Source organism: Halictus rubicundus, chromosome 10 (assembly GCF_050948215.1).
Source record: "Halictus rubicundus isolate RS-2024b chromosome 10, iyHalRubi1_principal, whole genome shotgun sequence".
Classification (NCBI taxonomy): Eukaryota; Metazoa; Arthropoda; class Insecta; order Hymenoptera; family Halictidae; genus Halictus; species Halictus rubicundus.
This window is the reverse complement of record NC_135158.1, coordinates 10,218,378-10,242,856: the sequence shown is the minus strand read 5'-3', so window position 1 is coordinate 10,242,856 and position 24,479 is coordinate 10,218,378. Positions and strand designations below refer to the sequence as shown.

At 38.8% G+C, this 24,479-nt stretch overlaps 1 protein-coding gene across 2 annotated transcripts in view; it reads right to left on the bottom strand.

The window, feature by feature from the left end:
* Window positions 1-24,479, bottom strand: part of Cad99c (cadherin 99C) — a 167,996-nt gene that overhangs the window by 13,532 nt on the left and 129,985 nt on the right. The window contains exons 6-10 of one of the 2 annotated variants that reach the window (XM_076794952.1): window positions 22,981-23,244; window positions 5,902-6,051; window positions 4,677-4,895; window positions 2,293-2,487; window positions 1,230-1,517 (exon numbers count right to left, since the gene is read on the bottom strand). In XM_076794952.1, the coding sequence (XP_076651067.1) occupies window positions 1,230-1,517; window positions 2,293-2,487; window positions 4,677-4,895; window positions 5,902-6,051; window positions 22,981-23,244 (1,116 nt within the window). Of the gene's footprint in view, window positions 1-1,229; window positions 1,518-2,292; window positions 2,488-4,676; window positions 4,896-5,901; window positions 6,052-9,234; window positions 9,662-22,980; window positions 23,245-24,479 lie in introns of those variants that run through there. The other variant, XM_076794954.1, reaches the window with a different exon arrangement.

The following is a 24,479-nucleotide window of genomic DNA, read 5'->3' as shown; positions in this document are numbered from 1 at the left end:
GAAGCAGTCAAAGAACAACCAATGTTTAGATAAAAAAACAAACCCGAACAAAAATCACTGAATTTTGACGGCTCGAAAAAAGGAAAATATAGCGCAAGAGATAAATATTGTTTGACGATGATGTGTCTGACTATGGCTCACAGTTTCTACTTCACATAGTAACGCACACACATCTGACTAATATTCCAGTTCGATTAATTTAGGAATGTTTTCATTGTGACTTTTCAAGTAGAATCATATCCTTTATATTTCTATTACTAAGTAATGTTAAGATAAATATTTAAAAAAACCATCACAAAAAATTGTCTGGAATAACTATTACCTATTGTCTTTCAATAATTGTTAATAGTCCCTCCGAGTATTTTTAAACTAATGTTATTATACATAATGGTATTATTGTTATTATACAAGGGAATGAGATATCTTGGCACACAAAGATTGCCCGTGTTTTGATCGAACTGCCAGAACTGTAGGAACACAATCAATTTAATAGTGAAATCTTGTACAGGGGGGACAAAGGGAGTTGTTATTGAAGTTTTTTACGCCCCGTGATGCAGCATTGTTGTCAGCAGCCCGGACAAATAAACTGGCACAGAAGTGTGTCAAATCACTAAATTCTTATACAAAAAGTTCAAAGCTTGAAAATAGGACGCTGCTTATCGACTTCCTCGGAATTTATTTCGACAGGATCTTCTCTTTTAAGGTTCAACTATTCCCAACTACTCCCATAAATATCATTGCAATTTCCTGCGGCAGTCGAGAGGCAATCGTTGTCGAACACGAAAATTTAGTAGGACGTTGTCAGATTGCAATCATTAAAAGCGAATTGAATAGACACTGTTGCTCAGTCGACCTTTATCACTAACGTAATATCGACGGCAACTTGCATTTAAAACTGAAATACAATTCCGTAGAAAAATAGAAAGAACACTTTGAATTCACAATCTTTGTGAAAAGTTGTGGAAAATGTTTATTATTGACATAAAAATTGGTAGAACAGGCTCTTGACGACTATTTGTCGTACTAAAATGTTGATTATTGATCTAAAGATTGACAGAATACATATGATATGACTAATTCTATTGAAATTTGTGCTAATCGTGTTTGTCGATCGAACGTGAGAAAACAGTGTCCATTTTCTATCTAGTTAAGCATCGGCTGTGATACGTGGCACAGGAACTTTTCCACTTTCGACGTTAATGACAAGATACTAATTACGGTAAACGTACCTTCGTGACCAGCCGTTTTGTTTCTCCAGCTTGAACAGTGATGGGCGCTGTCATAGGGAGCATGGGGGCATTATCATTAACGTCATTCAAAGTTACCACGAACGATAATGGCGCGGAAGCTGCGACTCCCGTTTTTTCCCTGGCGACCACTTGAAACCGGAAACGGCCGGGGCTCGGTGGATCTCGATCTAAATTTTCCTCGTTCACGACCAATACTCCAGAAGGATCGATTGCGAAGAAGTTAGTCGTTAATTCGAACGAATACGTCGGCTTCGGATCTTCGGGGCTCTGGACATTATTTTTCAACAATTTATTAACTCGCGTCACTGTTACGACTCGATTGCGAATTTAATGCATTCGTCTTAAAGGTGAATAGATGAGATATAAAAATGTAAAGATGGTAACAGATTTAAGAATATTATTACTCGATTTCTCTCTCAGATTGGTTTCTCCTTTCGATGACTTTAATCAGTCAGAAATAACGTAATAACACGCTTCAATTCGTTTAACGCCTTCACAGTTTTCTGCTGTTTCTATTCAATTTTATTATGAACGCATGAGATAGAATACATTTTTATTCAGGGTGCAATTGGAGAAAAATATACAGACAGAAGTTGAGCGTTTCAAAGGGAACATCCTTCAAAGGACATTGCTGACGTCTGTCTCGCTAGCACAGCGGTACAATCGCACGTTTTCAAAAAGTAGAAACGCGTATTTTATTCATTTTGCATCTTTTCTGTTTGATGACAATCTCGTCTTTGTTAATCCTGCTTTTACGAGTATTAAAATCTTGGTGATCTTTACGCATTGCGTTTCTTTTATAAAACCTATTTATGCATGAATATTTCGCAGGTACAAGACTAGGACGACTCAAATATGCAACAAACTATCGCGAAACGCGTGCATGCTAATTTTTCTAATTTCTCGGGTTCTCGCAACGGGATCTGTGCAACGGCTAAAGAGGAACGTCATTCCCTAACAATGGGGCGAATTGAACGGCCGATTCGTATCGCGTTCACGGTTCGGCGAACGGGAGAAGATCAAGTTTAAAGATTACACTTACCAAATCAGCGTCTGAAACGGTGAGCACTATGGGCTCCGCATTTTTATCGATCACCTTTGTTCCGATCGGCGCGTTTTCATCAACGAAACCCTCGATGTTCGATGCCGTTATAATTGGAGGATTGCTGTCGACTGGCTTCACGGTAATAGTCAATTTAGCTGTCGCCGATCGCTTCGCTTCGGATACTTCGACGGCCTTCCGTGAAAAAAAAAAGAAGAAGACAAACTGTTAAACACACTCTTCGCGTGCGATTGGAAACTCATCTTGATCGGGTTGGGTATCTGGCTTGGATCGCGTCGAGTTGCCAACTAATTTTTATTTATACACGATACGCGTTTAACACTAGATCAAAATGACTGGTTTTGCAATTTCAATTCAAAATTCCTACTGCATGGCACATTTTCTTTCCGAAATGATATCATGACTTTTGTAGCCGTAACTAAAGAATCAGTTTTATGAACTTTATATTATTTTATATGTGTTCGCAACAAATATATTTTTTGTTATTGACACTTATACCAGTACCAGTCAAAATGACTGGTGCATGTTTCTATGTGATGAAACGACATTGGGGCAGCTACAACAATTGATAAGTACTGCAATGTTTTTTCGGGACAGAATATATGATTCCGGGAAAATCATGATTCTGACGCAGTACGCCAGCAGCCCTTGGAATTGTATATTTACTCAGGGTTTTGGGCCGCACGTAAGGTTCTCCTTGGGTCCCGGACACTTGGCTATCTGTAAGTGCGAACTCGATACTCGGGGTTTTTGAGTGTCTTGGCCGTGCTCGGTCGACTCGCTTTTGGGCGAGTTGATTGAGTTGTGGCTCGTAAATTTCTAGCACTGGCCCTATCAAGTGTTCCTCAGACCCTAGGAACATCTCTGCTGATTCCTGGGAAAATCCGCCCTTGCCAGTGGAAGGTGTCGTTCGGGTGACTTCACCCCCACTTCTTTAGTGGGACCCTGACGTAGAACAATAACAACGGACAATTTCTTCACCAGTTTTTCTCTGGCGTTAAAATTACTATCCAAAAATACTTCGTTGCTTGGAACAATACGTGCAAACAAGAGGGAACTCCCGAAATCTTGCAAATAGAAGGAAGATAGCATGGCCCGTTTCTCAACGTTGCTGTACGAATCAAGTGGATGTACACTTACAGTTTACAAGAGTAAACCGAATAAGAAGGTACTTGTACTAGGTACAAAACACAAACACGTAAAAATTGATAAAACTAACAAGAGATCACCCGAAACTGTGTCTTTTTACAACAACACCAAATTTGGCGTCGATGTCACTGACCAAATGGTACGAAAGTACACTGTCAAATCAGGTTCCAGAAGGTGGCCACTTCAAGTTTTTTTCAATGTTTTAGATTCAGCTGGAATAAATTGCTGGATATTGTATAAAAACACGACAGGTGAAAATATATCAAGGAAAGACTTTTTGTTTCGTCTAGCTGAAGAACTTGCTTCTGAATATCAGACTTCAAGGGGAAAACCACAAGAAACTAATATGCCAAGTTCAAGTGGCACCGTTCCTGTACGTAAATGGTGTCAAATAGGATATTGCAATAATAATAAGACCACAACTGTTTGCAATATATGCAAAAAAAAGTGTATGCGGAAAGTGTACACCGAGCAAAATCTACATATGTAAAAATTGTGACCGATGAACTACAAACAATTAAGCTTTTGATTAATTGATAATGTCTATAAATCTATTTTTGTATTACAATTAATATTATTCAACTTTTCTTGTCATTTTTTAAAAGTAAATAAAGACTGGAAACACCACTAAGCATTTTTTCTAAAGACCAGTCATTCTTTTTTTTTCTAATTTAGCATTTGAAACCCTTCTGGGTTTATTCTGCTTTACAGGAATAATAATATAAGTGGGTACAATAATATAGAATACAGTGATAGAACAAGAAGAGTACAATAATAATACAATTGAATACGATAACAATGTCCGTTAATACTAAATATGTAGACTGCAATTTTTGAAAAAGGAATGAATATAAAGACAAGCTTCAATATTTGGCTTCGCTATAAGTGTGTCTACATTAAGAGGTAGTTGTAGGCCCATACTAAGTAGGGCCTTTGTTAACTTGCGTCTTTGTGGATTATACAATTCGCATTGCCATATTATATGGTCAAGGGTTTCGCAGTCCCGATTGCATTTGCACTGGCTATCACTGACAATACCTACTCGCGCTAGTGAAGCAGCCAGGTAACCAGTCATTCTGACTGGTCTTGGTAGAAATAGATATACTTAAATAGCCGGTAAATCTAGTGTTAAATAAATCTATTGGTCGTTTGAAATAATTTCCTACGGTCGTCGGACGAGTTCGGAATTTGAATTTCTGCTTTTTCAGGCTCACCTTGATAATGATGTCGAACTTCTTGGTAACGGTGGTGTCCACCGCCTTAATTTGCTTCACCGCGCCGGTGTTGGGGTTGATTTCGAAGAAGTCGCGGTAATTCGTTGGACTGCCACTCAGGAACGAGTAATGAATGGGCGCGTTGATGCTGTCCATATCAACAGCTTGTATTTTCTCCGGCGATATATTAAGTATCCCGGATAACACTCCGCTCGATACCTGAACAGAAGAAAAAAGAATAGAGTCGCGTTGGACTGAGAACCGGTTGGACGATGGCTTAGAATCGTGTCGCATAAGATTTAAGAGCGACAATAAGAAATAGGTTGCGTATTGCGGACGGGTGATTTTGTTGTTCGCGGTGCTGGCAATGTTTATGCGTTTACTGCACTTCCTAATATCTAGGATGCAATAAAATGAAGACTCTAATAAAGTTTACCACTGCGTACATACAATTTACGAGCGTAATAAAATCCTTAATACCGCGAATGAAAATGTATGTTTCTCTCTTTAGAAACGAACGTCTGAAATTAAATTAATTATATTAGAGAATAATGTCATGCCTCAAAATGAAAATCTTTATCCTTCCCTGTGTTTGTGCTTGATGCTTCTCAGTTCGCGTTGAGATAACGTTGGAATGTAATTAGGGACGTGGAATGATTCGTAGCTGTGCATTTATATATACGCGATAAATATGCAAAATTATTTCTGTAGTTTTTGGACAGAATTTTTAGAAATTCCATAATACAAATCGATAATGAAATAATATTTTCACGTCAAAGTTAAGGATTGTTCAATATGCAATTGATTGAATTTCCATGATTTTATACTTTAGTACTGCGAGACAATGGTGGAGCTATTGGGACGATCTCGATCCAATAAACACGTGAGTGATCAATCAATGTAATTGCATGGATGATTATAGATGGCTCGTATAGGTTCATTGTATACGGTAAACACAGTGTTTACATTTCGTGTTTCATGAATCCGATACAATTTGTTAGTGCGTACACGAACAAGTTGCAGGATGCAAGATTTCAAGGTTAGGTTACATTATTTGATTTATCAATATTTTAACAGCTTCTTTCTGAAGCAAAAATGAAGAATATCATAAGGCATCAATACTTAATTAAAAGTCAGTAAAAAATTCTGTAGGAAAATAATTTCTATAAATACTTTAGAAAGTAGAAGTTGAAGGTTTTCTTATTCAATAAATAAATCTAATTACCGAAGCTGAATATTCCGGGTTGATGCAAGACCCATCCAGAAGCATACAACCTTGGTATATGAAGGAGGGATCCTGATCATCATCGTCTCTGATATTTACTGTTAACGTAGTCGTGGATGTGAATCGGTCCGCTAGGTTCCTGGCACGATCCTGAAACGAAATATTATTCATGTACGCATTATACATATATTGTTTGATATATGTTTTCGTCAGATGGAGCGAGAACTTAATTGACACACTAAGTAATAATAAAGATATCACGTACGATCAATAGTTTCCTACTTTCTCGAAAAATTGAAAATGTTTGTAAAATAATAAAGATTATAGACACATAAATTCTTTTTCGTTTATGTTCCCTGGTTCTACAAAAAATTTATTAATTTTTGTAGTAAAAGCCATAGAAGTGCACTATTCTGCACTTCTACAGCTTCCTTAGAATTCGTTCTAGAAAGGAAACATAATTTTCTTAATAAATGAGCGAAAACTTAGAATGTGATAAAAAATTAACAAAAAGAACTTGTAGGACAATCCGATATTTAAATTATCCTGCATTTGGAGCAATTTATTGCAATACGAAATTCTCCATCTACGAAAAGAGGTTTCTATTTTCTTTCCTGAGAGCTTAACAATAGTATCTCCGTCAAATTTAACGCATCCTGAGCCCGCCATGGCAATATTACGATATGAAGTGGTAGGATGAAAGAGGAGAAGAGAAAATTCTAGCGTTTTTGACGCGGTTACGAACGGTACACGAAGCCATCGTGACCCAGTACCAACGTCGTTACCACTTCGGTGGAACCTCTCTCTTTTCACGTTGCCCTCTATTCTTTCTTCTTTCTCCTGTTTCGTAATAACGGGTGTGGCTCGTTTACCGTGTGTATCTACGATGCAATTTCGATTGATTCATTGAGACCCGGGAGAAACGACGTCGGCGATTTCGTTATTCCGTTTTCATTCACGACGGCGCGGCTTAGCGCGTTCTTATTCGCGGTTTTACGAGGTGTTATCAAAACGAACCCAGACTCCCTCTAATAATTTCTCCACACTTCTCTGCAAAATCGATTTTTAAAAATAATAAGATTCCACTACAATATAAACTTCACCATCCGAGAATTCCAATATAAAATCAGCAATAGCTTCCGGAATTTTTTAAAAATCGATTTCGCGGTCGAAAATTCGGGAAAAAATCACAGTCGTGTATGCTATCCGGTAGAATGTTCATGGATTTTTTCGTAATTTTTCGCCAAGCAAAACAGAAGAAATGGAGCATAATGCAGTAAACCGTACTAAACCTCTAACCACCCTTGCGCTAGGGGTACCGACTAGCCGAAAATTCGGAAAAAAATCACAGTCGTGTATGCTATCGGGTAGGATGTTCATGAATTTTTTCGTAATTTTTCGCCAAGCAAAACAGAAGAAATGGAGCATAATGCAGTAAACCGTGCTCACCCTGTAACTACCCTTGCGGTAGGGGTACCGACTTGAAACTTGCCACCGAGGGTTTTCTTTGGATGTCCTATCGAACGGTGTGAGGAAAGATCAATTCGGTTTAGGGGCACGTTTCATCCCCTTATCCGGCTATACCATTTTATTCAATACTGTTTCAAGGAGACTGACACAGTCCGGTTTCTTTTCGATCGCATTCTCGTGTTTACGATCTCATTTGCGACGCTGGTCGTTTTCCTATATGTGAAAACTCGCGCGGAGATGTGCGCCAATTCCCAGCCCAGCGGCTGGTTTACGTGACGAACTTCTCCGACCGCGATAAAACTGAAACTTTTAGGTAAACATGAACGCGCAACGATTACCGACGCGCGCGTATATGGCGATAGGAACGTACGAGGCAATTCGAATTGCATATAAAGCGACCAACTTGGAAAGCAACATCTGCAGTTACTATTGTTGCGTGCCTGTTCTACGGCTGGGAATTTTAAGCGTATTGCAGTTTCATACGAGTTCTGTTAATTACACGAATTCATTACAAGCCGATGAAATAAACTTTCAAGTCCTTCGGGGGACTATGTGACTGTATCTGTTTCGCGGACCGATTGGTTTCATTGTACTTTCGGCAAAGAAACGGTGGAATTAAGGTAAACGCGAGAATCAAAGTTATCGGTGCTCTTTGTTGCCAATGCAGGAATGATTTGTGTATTTAATATACAATACATCATTTCAAAATACAACGAACGTCGCGTTTAAACGCAATTGTATGATTTGCTGTGCGAGTAAATTTAGTTTATTGGCGTTTACGAACTGTGAGCCGTCAAATATTATTGGTCATAATGGTGGAGGTATTTTGCTTGACAAATTGTAACGTTCGGAGCTAAAGGTAGGTATGCAATTTTTGGAAATGACGTGCGTATAAATTACAGCGTTCGAGTAACAGAAATGTGGCGTTTATATTAGAAAACCAATGCGCTTCTCCGAACGACGGACAATGCCTCCAAGAAGAAATGGACCATCTGTTCCGCGTAAAATTCAAATGAGCCACACCTGTACCAGCAGCTGTTGCAACCAGTACCTTCGCTTCAATCTTTCCATACGCATTGATCATGGATTCGAAGTGCAACAACGATTCACTAGCCTGCGAAAATTACTTTCTTTCTATTTCATTTCGGAAAGTGCTACGATACCGGGGTGAGTATGAACTAGTACCGCTACTAGAGTGGAGATTTTAGTGCGTGCACAGTATCCGCGACTTTTGGTAAAACTTCTCATTGTACTTTCTTTTATTTAAATACTTTTGTTACTTCAAATTCTATAAAAATCGTATAAATTGTCGATCGTTCGACAGGATGAAAACAATGAAAACAAAAATAGATTTTATTATGTGCATACAGTGATTTCTCTATATATGTCGTCAAGGCCTGGACGATAAACGTCACGGAATTATCCCCACTACCGCGGGGTATGCCCTCGTGTAAACATAACACGGCTCGGGTATGTCTCCTGGACGATACACGACGCTGGCAAGACCCGTGTTGTTAACATATATCGAGAATTCACTGTATGTCACACATTGCTGATTCTATTCTCCGGTAGACAAGGATCATTTACCAGTGTAAACATATAAATATATGCACATTTGATGCGAGGATCGGATGTATTAGATGAAATCCAATAACACGTGCCACACGATCCGTTGCAGCTTGATTGATGGAGACATTAATGGAAGAAGCTTATGTAATACCTGACCCGAATTGATAAATGTTCGACACAACTCGATCGATGTATGTATATACGTGTATGTATATCGTACACTATCAATGTCCCTGGTAAAAAATTCTGTCGCGTGCAATCCTTACGCGAGCAACATACCGCGTGTTCACTTACCGGTGAAACGGCGTCAACATCGCCAGTTTCTGATCGCATTAAGGCTACGACCAGGAGCACTTTCACTGGATTAAAAACACCCATTGTAGTTCGTGGTCGACACTGTTCCGTTCGGTTCTATCCGATTTTCCACTTCTTTCGTTTCGTCTTGTTCATTATTTCGTTGAAACTTTAAATGTCGATTCACGCAAAGTTACACTGTTGCACGACAACCTTCTCCAACTCGTCGGAAACGAGAACTTTTAACGCGTGCATTATTATGCTCGGCACTAGTCGTAAGTGGGAACAATACTCCGCGGTCACTGAGTGATAAATATATTCCTTTTGTTAATACGTTCCTTACGGCGAAATTTCAGCCATTTGCTATCTCTAGATCAGAGCTGGTCAGCGTCTGCCCGTGCGGGCAGCGATTTTCTTGCCCCGGGCATACACAGAATTGCGGGCACCAAGCCACGCCCCTGCGAGCGCGAAGCCACGCCCCTGCGGGTAAGGCTGCATCTATTTGCCACAGCTACATACGTGGTCAGCTACGGCAATTATTTACACATGCTCTACAAAATTTATACCTGCTTTCTTGTTTAATTCGGTGAAGTTGGTATACAAAATTGAAAATAGATTGTTAATTTTGTGGCTGTTTAAAAAACTGATAGTAAATCTTAAGTAAAAAAGACTTTATATTTTGTCGTAATTGTTGCTTGGAACAGCTCTTGATAAAATTGTTGATCGATCATTTGCGAATTTGTTCTTTCTGATGAATTATCTGCGTTGATATTGTATACTTCAGTCGGGATTCAAATAGTCGCTTTTTTCAATGGAAACCATGAAAAATGTTGGAAATGAATTCTACCTCTCTCGATGTTTACAATAGTACACCGGTCGGCAGGATTGCTGTGAATATTCCACTTTTGTAAAATGCAACAATCGCTATCGATAAAACAATGAACGCGCAGAGTTAGTATGCAGGCCGGACGGTTTACACGCGAATTTCATGCAGAAGATAATGTCGTACACTCAAACAATATCGAGAGTCCATATTCGAACTGATATTTTAATGTTCACGGCTGTGTAGAGTAAGTTTGCAGTCACCATTAGTGCGGAACGATCGTTAAAAATACTATCGTTCAAAAAATATTTTTATATAAAATATCTATGTACTGTTATTGTAAAAACTGGATATATTTTTTGACGTTTCTCTGCAACGGCATCAGTGCCATAAAAGCAATTTCTAACAACAACAAAAATAAAAAAAAATGCCAAAACACGATTCGGTAATCCCAAGAGAAAATGCAGCGGACAATAATACTGAAAATGATAATGACAAGTTACGTTGTTTGCGCATTAATTTATGCTCCGCTGAAAATATATTCGCCCTGTCTCATTGTCAGTGCGACGTTGTTTCGTACCCTCCTATTAGTTTTATCACTTCTTTCTCCCCGCCGTGCCATAACCATCGGACCATGTACAATCACGCTGTCATTCAACACATTTTCCATCGCGTCGCACGTGACAGTGTAAAAGGTGTTTCGAGAATCCGGCGGATTAGCCAGCAATAAATGAACGAGACAGTAGGCGTGTCTTATAACCTACGTGTAGTCGACAGTTACCATAGTTACTATGTCGTTCGTCAAAGTGGTCATGCATCCTTAGCATTCGCGTTTAAGCACCACCGTTAAATTGCAACATTCCTGCGGCGCTGTGTAAATCATTGGCCCTTTGCGCCGCTATGCGGAGCACGTGGCCAGTATCCATGTGCCTTTGATATTACATTCGTAAATATAATTATCAGTTAATTTCTGCGTGCCGCGAAATCGATTGCAAATTCATTATTCTGCATTCGTGAAGTCTCATAACACAAAAATTCTAAATGTCATGCGTTTCCACCGTTTAAACGAACAATGTAACCCAAATAATTAGAGTGTGTATGCCCGATGTATGTACGATCGTGGGCCCTTTTAACGAAACTACTTTTCTCTCAGAATTTTTCCAGAATCGGAAATTCAGTGTTCAAAATGCTTGTTCGGTACGTGTTTGTATGTGTACGGAGACTTCGAATGCAACTTGATCGACCGAATATACATGTTAGCTTTCCGCGAACAGATTCGTGAGACACTGTGCATGAAATAACTGGAGTCGTGTTCCAGGCGTCGTATGCTGCGCCGATTTTATCATTCGAGCTCTGTGATTTCCCTTTTGCGACTGCCGCCGCAGGTTTTTACCGAACCCGATCATCCGTACACTCGCGATTCGCGTGCACCACCGAGAACAGAACAGAACAGAACAGAACAGAACATAACAGAACGCCTTTAGGGTACTACCAGAGTTTCCGGAAACGTCACGCGTTCGCTGCACGTTGCACAATCTGCATACACGCCCCGATAAGATCATTTCCTCCAATCGAGATTACCGTGTAATTTCATGCGATTCGTGTCAGGCATGAGGACGTTCTATCGTTCCGCGGTTTCGTTATTATTGTCTTAGGAGAGCACTATAGCTTGACCAGCCAGGCATTGATATAACGTTGTCGTTCGGCCGACAGCAATCACTATTGTTCGCGACGCAGCCTGCATTTTGAAATAGAAAAGTTTTAAAAGAAAGTTGGACCTGGCAAAATTTTTCAAATTCGCGTAAAATAATTTACTCGTGATTGGTTTTTGAACGAAAAATCAACTCCATATTTTAGTTTGCATTTCTCTGATTTTGTTCAATTATATTAATAACATAAAAATACTGGAGAGGCGAAAAGAGTTAGTGTTCGAGAAAAAATTAATCTTTTCCTATTTTTAACCTCTTCGTGTTCCGAGCAAGATTACCCTAACCCAGACCTAAGTCTCGGATAGTTTTATCGACGAGCGAGGTGGATACCGGGTCCGCGCGGAGTTATAGCGTAATTTCGCGTTTTACGTCATCCTGAGTGCATTAGAATTTTATATTATCACCAGCCTGTGAATTTTATACATTTATGGCATTCCCAGACGGTGGAAACGCAGTGAAACAAACAATTCGAGTGCAATTTTAAATAATTTTCACCTTGGGTGCCGCAGTAACGAAACTCTTTAAAAATTATATGCGCGTTTAATATCTTTAAATAATACGAGCAGAAAACAATGCTATCATTAATGTTTTACTTTCTCTCAAGCTTCTTCTCACTTAACACTAGATTTACGGGACCCGTCAAAATGACGGATTCTAACATCTTTAATTTACGAGTATTGAGATTGTAAAGATGCGTCCATGAGGAATTATTTAACAAATTGATTTCTTCGGACATATATCATTTGAAAAAGTGGCTACAAATTTTGATAGATACATTCATGTTATTTTTATAACGTAATGTAAAATAGTCACGTTTAGTGCTGCGTAAACCTAGTGTTAAACACGCCATTTGCCTTCTTAAAAAAAAAAACTATTCTGATCTGGCATAAAGATCTGCAGTCCACGGGATCGCTTGCAAAATAATTTACTGGAAAATATCTATCGGCGCGTTTCGCTTTCGGCTTCATTGTGCTCGCGTCAACGAATTTACACACTCCGGAAATGGAGTATTAAGTTGAACGTTCCCCGATAGAAACCAGCGGAACCGTAGACGCCGAGGTATTGTAATGAAGGGGTAATTGAATGTCGTTCCGCGATTTGCATGGATCTTTTTATTGCCGGTGAAATCCGAATACGTTGTACGGTTTCGTGCTCGTCACGAGTGAAATAGATACCGATGCGTAGTGTGTGTGTACCTACGCCTAAACACTTGCCGCATACGGCGGAAGCAGCTTCCCGTAACCAAGTTATAGAAACCGTTCGTCCGACGAACACCCACGTGCTCTCCTCTAAAGTTTGCCATCAATCTCCGACGCAGAAGAACGCCGACGCAAATTCGATTTTGATGGAACCTTTAGTGCCACTTTGCCCGCATTCGATTATGTTCGCTCGCTTCCAAAAGAAGCGGCAGCGACTACCACGACGAGACTTCGAACTTAACGCACCGATTTTCGCTTCGTCGATCACTCCACTTTCTATTTCTCTGTATCGGTTTTTCTCGTAGATCAATAGATCAAGATTTGCAAGAGAGATTAATGAAATGGTAAAAAATGAAAGAATAAATTTCTCTACCGTTCTTTTAATGAACTGTTAATAAAATTTGTCACGAACGCAAGGAAAAAGTTCAAATAGAATAATAAAAAATGAGGGAATAAAGATTCATATCCCGCTTTTAATAAAATGCAATAATCTTCAGTTCATAAGATGTTCCAAGACAATTAAAATAAATTACTATTACCGTACTAGGTAATTCTAATGGGTCAAGGCAATTTTTATTATACTCATCCGTTTAATTTGGTACGACAGGACTCGTTGTAAACGGATATTATGAGATGTTATCTCGTTGTTAATGTCGAGGTCAATTTTCGGTAATGGAAATAGGATTGCAGATACAGCTAATGTTGTGTATACAGTACATATTGCCCGAAAGCTCTGTAGATGTCTGTGTACCATGCGCCTATTGATAAGGGTATGTTCACTGATGTTTCCTTGTCAATAGATTTCAACGATGCGAGAGTCGAAATTTAATCTGTTTATGTATCCGGATGCAGAGGAACTCTAAATGTAAAATCTTAATACAGTTCGTTCTTAATTGATATTCGTATCCTGAGAATATTTTCTACGAAATATAAAAGTGCTAGAAACTACAGGTAATCTCTGTAAAATTCTTAAAAAAAAACTGTACATAAAAACCGGTCGGTTCTAAATAATTTTAGTAAGAAGAGACAGTGAAAAATAGAAAAACAGTTTAAAAACATTCCTATACAGTGGACAAATATAAAAATAAAATACATTAGTCATCAATCACTATAATTTAAACGGTTCATTGGCAAGGGTTAACTTTATAGCTAACAGTGCTTGCCAATGCGGAGCAGAACTCCAAAACCTAAATCATGTCATATGGCAATGCCCAGACTATGAAAACGAACGTAATACATTGGAAACAAAGCTCCTCAAAGGCAAGTACTGTTTCCCTCTTTGTATTAGTTCCTTCTCATGTAAACCTGATATAAAAGGTCTGAAAATAATTTATAATTTCCTTAAACAATGTTCCATTAGAATTTAGAAACAATGTAAACCTATTTGATGTAAGCCAAATGTAATAATACTGTACTTGCTATATAAACCACTTGGTTTAAAGCAATAAATAAATAAATAAATAAATAAATAAATTAGTCATCAGATTTTTAGATTTCGTATCATTTCTTAAGGCTCCTACGGTAAGAAACAGCTTGAAACAATGTCACCAATAGGTTAACAAATAGCAACAGATATAACCAGAACAGAATACATTATATCATTTTTTCGAAGTTTCTTTTCGAGGGTTGAAGAGTGTAGAAGAATTTAAGCTCCTTTGAATTTTCTACGATCGCAAACAGCGTCAAATAATTTTGCCAAAAGGGGATAGCAGAGAATTTGAAATGGAGCCTCCCCAAAATGTTGTACTATATCAACCAGCTACGAGCCTAAATACCACAGAAAATCCACCAGACCTCGTACCGACTTTCTATTCGAGTGTCGGAACAAAAGCGCTTAAAATAAATCAACATTTACAATATAAAGCCCGCGCGAATGAGAACCAACTGAATCATTCTTTACGTAAGGATCTTTTGTGGCCGGCACTGTCCACGACGGAACAATGTGTCCGCATATTAAGTTGCCCGTTATAGATCCACGATTCGTTCGCAGCGACAATGTCCACGGGCAAACAAGAATCACGTAACACAGTATCACGTTTATAACACTTCCACTGGGTCTGCTCGAGCAGAGTTTCGATACGTTTTTTTCGCGCGGATCTACAACTTTTTCGCCGCGTGTGTCGTCACGCGATCATGTTCTCGCGCGACGGCCCGACGCTCGAGATATCGCGCGAGGATATCGCTCTGGATATCCGCCACGTCCGAAACGAAAACGAAATTTCGTGTTCGCGTTACGTTGCCGCGAGTCGAACGGTGACTAATGCCGCGCGAGCCGGCTATCCTACCTTACCGGTTGCATGTGCATATGCACCGGTGCATATAAGTCGTGCCATATTCGCAGCCCACCGTGGCTTATCCTATTCGCAGTTATCTGGTCGCGGTGGCGAGTTTCTTTGTTTGTCGCCTCGAGCCCACGGGCCCGCGGACGGTGACATTTACAAGACAGCCATCGATTGGCAGCCGATCCTAATCGATACAGATCCTATTAACATCATCGCTCCGGGGAGTGAACGACACGGCACTGCATCCTTGTTGCCAGCGACGAATCGGCTATTACGGAACGAGTTAATTAATTCAGCTCTGACTAGATGTTAATGACATAGAATTCAAGGCAGCGGTTCACATACACGCTCTACGTATGCATGTACAGCGTTAGATCGCTGCTCTTGCACAGTTGCCGACGCGGACACGCGTAATCCTATTGATTTTACGCGCTGGGCAGAAATGTTCGAGCGTTTCGACTTTTGCTAAACATTGATATACTTCAACGATCATAAAGCCGCGAAAAAGAATTTCAGAGAATTTTTATTTTGCGTTAAGATCATAATTGAGAGTATAAAAAGAATCGGACGATAATAATTTGAGTGAAACTGAACGTGTACGAGCACAACATGAATTATGCTACCGCATAGCGGAGACTAGACTGATCCGCCGAATATGGTCGTAAATGAAAGTCTCGAGTCAACGTAATCTCCATCACGTACAGGACGTGTTAATAAATATATTCCAGCGGCTACCAGCGATACGACGACGAAAGAATTTGTGAATCGGCATTCACGATAGTCTATTCAGACGCGGAATGAACAATGTTGGCATGTAGGAAGCGATATGCAAATATCTACATGCGCTGACCCTAATCGGGGCCTGCTAATCTTGCCACGCGTGCCGAACCTCTGCGTATCGAGACGGCCAGATGCAAAAACTCAAATATCACCCGATTCACCTCGATGCTACCGATACCGTGAAACGCGAACTCCATAATTAGACGGTACCCTAATCCAAATAACGCTTCGGGAGGCACTGCTTTTTCAAGCAATTTTCAATATGCAACGGGCTCCTCTATTATTTAAATGCAATTTAAATGCATGAATATGGAACTCTTCGAAATTGTCCGAATGAAACGGAAAACCGAGCTGTCACCGAAATCACATGATCTTTTTTACTTGAATAGAATCACTATCATTTCTATTCCACTTTTCCATAAGTATGCATTTCGCGTTACAATAACTTCGAAATAGGACCTCGGAAAAATATTTTTTTAACCCTTTTCGGTCGTAGCGCTCGAGATTAGGTATTCCTTGAACAAAATACTTAATGGTCCTGAAAGAGGTACAATAATTTCCTCTTAAATAATAAGGTCAAAAGAAGTTACTATAAGTATATATACAGTGTACAGTAATACAGTAATACAGTATATATAATAACTCGAGATAACTCGTTAGCTCATGGACAAAGTTACTATCACTGGATTGCGAATTTCTATGCAAAACAAAAATTGTTTGCAGAAATTCCTTTCTTCCTCAAATTACTTTAATAAGCTGAAATGAATGCTTCGACATCCTTAAATTGATTTAGTTTGTCTATCTCGTTAAAATTGTACCTACTCGAGTCCTCAATTATTTCCCTGTGTTGGAATGATTTCTGAAAATGATTTCAGTCGTGGACGACCGTAAAACTAATTTATAATTGACCAATAGATCGGCGTACATTCCGACCCGTGGATAATATTAAACCGAGAAGCGCTTGGAATAGCGAAAGAGGCGCAAAGCGATAAGCCAAACCGATATGTTAACACGAATACGCAATACTACAAGGATCAGTGACTCGTCCCGATGACTCATGCAGTCCTTTCTTGCTGCCTCGTCCTACACTAATTGAACGGTGACCGTTTTCCTGACGCAGCTTCCTTCATGCAATCCGCTATCAAATCGAAGAGTCGCGCACACGCGCGCCCGTGTTTCGAGAATAATACGTTCAACGAGACGCAGCTAAACGATCTAATCAAAATGAAACAGAGGCAACGGCAGTTACAACCACTGGCGAACGGTACCTTTTAATAACGCCGCTTAACGACATCGTGCAACGAAATGTATAATTTTCAATTCTCCGGGTCATTTCACCTCCTGTCCACAGAAAACACTTTATGACGTCAAACCTGAAATTAGTCGAACGGAATATTCGTCACGTGGTCGGCCGCTCGGCTTTGTAACGAAACGACGACGTTACGAAGGAAACGCACGCTGTTTAAACATCATGAATGGCCGTACATGGAAACAACGTTTACGACAAACGAACGATTATTTGATCCGCTAACGAGCAATTAGCTTTCTTTTCCCGGCTAAAATTAGAGGAAATACTCCAAAATTCAGCACATCTTTTTCGTCAGTAAAGTGTTATTGTTCTTGTATAAATCACTATCGCGATTTTCGAAGCAAAGAAAGAATCAGGATTATAAGTTTAAAGTGTAGGCAAATTGCCCAATGTCCTGCTGCACCATCGGTGACGGACCGTGACTAATTACCGTTGCTAGTAATCTGTATTTTAAAATAGCTTTTATAACGCCTAGTCATGGCCACTTGCGCCGCACTATCTGCTATGCAAACCATTGGATGGCGAATTATTGGATGTTCATTGGAAAAGTCTGGAAAAAACTTCGTTAAATCTATCGCGATAGTGAATTTTAAATAACCGCCCACGCTATTTATGCATAACATCCGCAGTGTGGACCTAACACGCTTGTCGCCTGTGACGAATATTTTATTGTGTCATTAAAAGTCTACGATCAAACCACCGTAAAATGTTCAGGTCAATTTGACCCAGATCGAAAATGTATGTACAGCGGATCATTTTATCCGCTATAAAAATTTCTCTATAAATTATGCGTACGCTGCCCGTGCGTGATGTTGTAAAACGCGACAATGCATAAACTTCCGCATTCACTTTAGCGTTTACTCTATGTTAGTCGCAAACTATCAAACAGCGAAATGTTTATCTCCGACACATTCGTCTATCCTATTAACTTTCCTGGCGAGTTAAATTTCTTAAATTCTGTCTTAATAAATCCGACACATGTTTTTAAATTAAAGATAAAACTACAGAGTATAATCAGAATCTAGTACACGCAAATCAATTTAATATAGCTGTAATGTTTTTTGTAATAATATATCGAACTCAGCACCATTTCTTTTTACCGTTTCACGGATTCCTAAACTGCGCTTTGAAAAATTCTACGCCCGCAATTCACACCACTTGATAGCGGTTCAAGAGTTGCAGTAATTTTGCTGCGAAATTTTTAGCAACCCGCCCTAAAACCCTGACCTCGCACCCGGCGATTATCACCTAGTTCTGAATTTCAAACGATGGCTGGCATTGCTCAGCTCTCAAACTGACGAAGGGTTGAAAAATGGCGTGATCGCGTGATTTAAATCACAGGCAGAAGAATTGTTTAATGACGAACTTAATACTATACCTACTGCGCACTAAAAGCATTTTACATTTCCTCCAACGTAGAACATTTCAACATTACATGATTTTCTCCATTTTATATCAAATTGAGAGCATTTAGTCGTGCCATACTTAATGTTTCAGCAATTTATTAATCACAAACAAATTTAGCAGGGCAGAATTGATTGAAAATCACAGCTTCGAAATTTTCGGTGGCGCCTCTAAAACCGTGCCTGGTACATTGATATTGATTTTGCGGAATTTCTACGGTTGCTGGGCAAAGCGTGTTAACACTTAATAACAGGTTTTTGAGTTCACAATGGACACGTTACATTCGTATCGCGTCGACACAATTTTTGTCCAATTCGCCATGTTTTGCCAATTAAATTGCTCGACGCAGGGACGTAACTGTACACCCAATTGACAATCTGTAATAAACTTCTGTAACGCTTTGCAGACTTTGATTTAGACAATAATTGGACAAAATGACACTAAACGCGATATAATTTGAACTGTATTTAGTGGTTTAAGGGCCCGGGATAGTCACCTGACTTTTTAATTAATAATTTCGTCTTATTTACTTCTTAAGATCCGTCTTGGTCTTGATCCGACGGGTCTTAAGTCTGTGACTAAACTTGTCACATTTTTTGCTCTGTATTATCGATATTATGAATTCTAACGCCAGAAACGTGCTTCAAGTTTTGGGCTTTATTTCGCAGAGAACCAAGACAAAATATAGCTCAATTTGTAGCTGGAGATATTTTCTAGTGCGCGCTGCTCTCGATTTCATCCAGAAAACCCATCCAATGGCGTAAAAATGCTTGGATTCCGAGGCATGCACATCGTCAATTTTTGGCCTACTTCTAACGCTTATATTACCAAATATCTGCATAATCTCGGTAGCTCCTGACCAGCGCGCACTTAGTGTTCCTGATTTCTCAACAATTTTTATTTCTCGAGAAATGAGAAATAAGACTATATTTCTCGATAATTCTCGAGAATTCTCGAGATATAGATTGGGAATTATTATATATTGGGAAACTTTTATAAAGTGAAACATTACGCTTTTGTTTTGAAATGACTTCTTAAGAAGCATATTGCGTCTAATGTAGAATCACACAATCTACTTCTTTTTTTTGTAACAAAATCTGTAGCCGTAGAAAAATTTCTTTCATTTTGTATGGATATTGACTTTATCGTATACAGAACATCCAAAAGTTGCTGAAGATTGGGTGTCCTTTTTTCAGTGGACTCAAAAATTTGGAATTCCTTTGTTAGAGTTCGGAATTTATTTTCTAAATAAAGAAAATTTATTGCTATTTATTGCTATCTGCAATTTCTAATTCTAACTGTTTTTCCAGCGATAGTTCCTCACTCTGAGAATGTGAAAGTTTTTCACTATTTTCATAAGAATCATTGTCATATTTTCCAAAAAGACTGCCTTAGATGTTAAATAAAAAAATGTATCTTCTGAATCTTTTTTCAGAGATTCTGGATTATGCAGATATTTTATAAGGGATACAACAATCTTGTCTCTTCTGTTAGATATTTCTTCTTTAATAACAACAAGAAACTCATTACTCAATTCAGCATTCAGTTTTTCTAAAGTTTTAAATAAGAATTTAAGAGAATTTAAGAATTTATATGTTATAAAATAAATGAGATTCATAAGAATTTTCCTAGATTTAAATTTCTCGAGGAATACTGAAATTTCTCGAGAAATGAGAAATAATCAATTATAAAATTGCTCTTCAAAAATTTAATCAATTATAAAATTTCTCTTTAAAGCTTGAGGCGCGTAAAACCATTTTTTGACGGTAATGTAGTCACTCTACCTTATCGCGGATCTACGAAGACCGGGCCCTTAATTGACGGTATGTAATGCGTCTTTGGCAACGAGGTCCGTGTTTTCCTTTTCTACGTTCGACGCGGTCGATACGGCCACAAGAAAATAGTAGTCCTACACGATCTACGTCACAGCACGGACCCGAGGATTGAGCTTAGATCAAGACTTCACTGTACTAACCAAAAGTACAGTACGAACGACTCGAAACGTCGCGTACACAGTATCGCATGCAGATACGCGGCAGACGCATACATAAAATACAAGCACAGGAAAAATGGATCAGTTTACGAACCGATTGGATGTCAGCCAGATTTCCATGGACAAATAGTATCTAGCTAAGGTGAGGGCGGAAAATACGGCCGGATAAAACGGTGGATCGCGACCAGCCATTCTTATCCAGGTCGGACGACGCGACGTATTTGCATATAATGTGACTGCTCGGAATCGTGAGACCTTTTATGAAGCTAGATGGAATCCATACTGAAATTTGTTCTGTACGCTTTTAAACATTTCCAGAATTGTTCGCGCGAAAGCACGATACTGAGCGATGATAGCAAATAAAGCTTAGAGAATTTCGAAACCGTCGCATATATATTTTCACTCGAATCTTTAATGGAGAATCGATACGGTTTGAAACAGCCCATCCATAACGTGCTCTTCAATATTTGTTTCCTCGAAAGTAAAATTTTACGCAAATAAATGTTTTAGTAATTTCGCAAATTAATTTTCCATGACACTTAATCGTTTTTCGGTTGGTATAAATGTAACAGTACACTCGTGTCGTTCAGAGTTCGTTTGTAAAATTAATTAATGGAGTTAAACCATTTGATCAAAGAAGCATTGAATACAAAATTTAGTATGCAGCTTTATAAAATTGTGTGAATTACTTTCTACATAAATAAATGGATAAATGTTTGAATAAACGCGCGTGAAAACCGTTACAGTTGAGTCAATATGTGCAAATCGTTTTTAAATATAGTTTTATGATTGAATTATGTTATTATTGCAGAAAATAAATACATTACAACCGTAAACTTTGCTTTAAGGCATTTACCTGTTTAGAGGACGCTGTAATTATTTTAAATGCATAAATTAAAACTTTTTCAGGGACAGCTTATGCATTTACTGACTTACGATCGCTAAGGAGTATCTCTTTCGCTGTACATCACGACTTCTTTGGTATACACAGTGCTGGGTTAGAATTTACAAGACGAAGACAACTTTTGAATGGCGCAAGTTCAATATGCATGGGTACCGTTAAGCGTAATCGCCGTCAGAAGAGTGATAAATTGTGCGATCGTGATAATGATATCAGGATAGTCCAGGTCATAGTAAAATAGTGTGGATTTTTCATCGGTTCAACGATAACTAATAGTTATTCTTCGCTGCTTTGTCAGGCCATAAGTTATGCCTTCGTTTATTTTCGTAGATAGTCAGGCTTCGATATAACTGACCTCTATACGAAAACGATGATGTTCACTTAGAATGCTGTATAGCAAACGTCGCATTACTCAATGCTCAACTACTTAAGACTCTAAAGATATTATAGTGCGTTTGATCGTTTGAAATAAATTTGTCGTCCGTGCAGAAGACATAATAACTGACCAGGAAACAGCATCCATGTTGACTTTGAAAAAGCATTTCTAATTAAAAAGCTTTTCTTTTTAAAAAGCCTGACAGCATGAAAGTGGTGGATAGAATGGACAGACTATAAATTTTCATGCGCTATCTAACAGTGACAGCAATCGAATAAACATTTTTTCATCTTATTTCTAAAACCTCGTTAAACTGCAATAAATTGCTTAATGGTGAAATCATAGACAACGGGGTTAACCACGCACACGTAAAATCCGCAGTTCAATGATGAAGTAGGTTGAAGTAAAACGTTTCTTTCGCTGAAAGCATAATTAAAGCGTTCTTGCAACGTCCACGAGTCATGGTTTCCTTATATTGCAAGTAAAACAGCCGATCTTAGAACTCTTGAATAAGTGGGGGTGCCAATTACTGTGCTTATATTAATTATACTTATTTTAAAAGCATAATGAATATTAAAGAAGAGATATTGAATTTTTTTCATTAAAATCAGTTAATATGTATGTTATATATCTCTTTTTTAATATTCGCTATGCTTTAAAAATAAGTATAATTAATATAAGCACAGTAATTGGCAGCCCCACAGTAATTGGGTTCCTTACCCTAGTTTTCTAAAGTATACAGTTCTCCAATCTGAATATTGTTACATTATTTTCGACTCATTAAAACCATTAAAAGGGAAAATACATTTTCAATGGATTTCTACGTATTTTAGAGGTTTAATGTTCGAGCGACTAAGATATCTACGAAGATATTGCTTGTTAAGATTCGGGGATGCAATGCTAAATTACTATGGAAGGCTGTCTGAAATGAACAGAGTTTCTGGTGATATTCAAAGCGACTGGGACTCACCGAAGCCAAAATGGTGACGAGGTATCGCTGCGTTCTCTCGAAGTCGAGGGTTCGGTTAACAGTAACTTGGCCTTGATGAGGCAAGTTGATGCTGAAATAACCGTATCCATCGGCGGTTGTAATTCTATTTCGACCGACTCCGTCATTGTTGCCAATCCCAGTCCCGTCTCCAGGGGCGATCGAGTACTCGACGATGCCGTTCACGCCGGCATCGGCATCTTCAGCGTCGATGTTTTTGAAGATAGTGGAACCGACCGGCGTCAGCTGAAACAAAGCAAACCCATTCCTCAGTCCGTGTTTCTCGTTCAAGCCTCACGCCCTATTGTAACACCGAGTCAGATTAGTGGTGAGCATTTTGAGCACAATCTGTTCGATTCGGAGCTGTTCGGCGTCTGCCCGTACGGGCAGCGATTTCCTTGCCCTGGGCATACACAGAACGGCGGGCACGAAGCCACGCCCCTGCGGGCAACGCTGCATGTATTTGTCACAAGCATTGTCGCAGCTACGTGGCCATCTACGGCTCTGTGATACGGCCCACCCCCACTCCGCTAAGTCACTTCATCTCCCGTACAATATGTAATAATGTTAAAAACTTGACGACCATTAGACGAGATTTATTAAATAAATTTAGTACCTATTATTTTTTACAGGTATTAATTTTGGTCCATTGTATTTCTCATATTTTCGTCATTTGGTTCCGTTGCAACGATGTCGCTTATTAAAGCGATTACATAAGATTAATGTCATCATTCCCTCGTCATTAGAACGCATACACATTATTAATGGCGTTATTATGCGATACAATGAGAAGTAATGCGAAAACTCTGCAAGCCCTGAACAGTTATAATACCGGTCAAGTGTTATAATTTGTTATCCAATATTCGAAATCGCTCGTTAAGCTTTAAAATTAATGAAAGGCGCATAAATAAACGTAACTAGAGGAATGGTGCTCAATGTGTTATCGAAGATCCAAAAATGCGCATAGAAATTTTTCTTTTTTTTTTGGTATCTTGAATAGGTATTCTGTTGTTATTTTGTAATTGTCACATAGTATTCAAAGTTGAAGGTCCAATGACTGAAAAAATGTTACTGACAAAGTATTTGCTGATAAACTTACTGTGCAATTATTCTTTTACACTGTAATTACAATGTTTGCAATTCGCGATGTTTGCAAACGGTGAACAAATAGTTGGGAACGAATACACAGGTTTAGTAACTGGTGCAATATCTAGCCACGCTAATAGGAGTTTAACATAACTAGAAAATAATGGCTAATCGCATTTTAATTAAAGCATACAAATGTTATCTTTCCATTTAAATGAATGAGACCTTCGTGGCAGTCCGACTGCATTAACGTTTCTCTTACCGGAAGTCTTGCTCAAGCACTTTTCTAAAATTAAATTTTTCAACTCTTCAAATATTCTACACTGCCGTGTCGCATACGGGTGACCGACTTATTTGTTCACACGACAGTCAATTGAAATAATTTGCTCGATCAA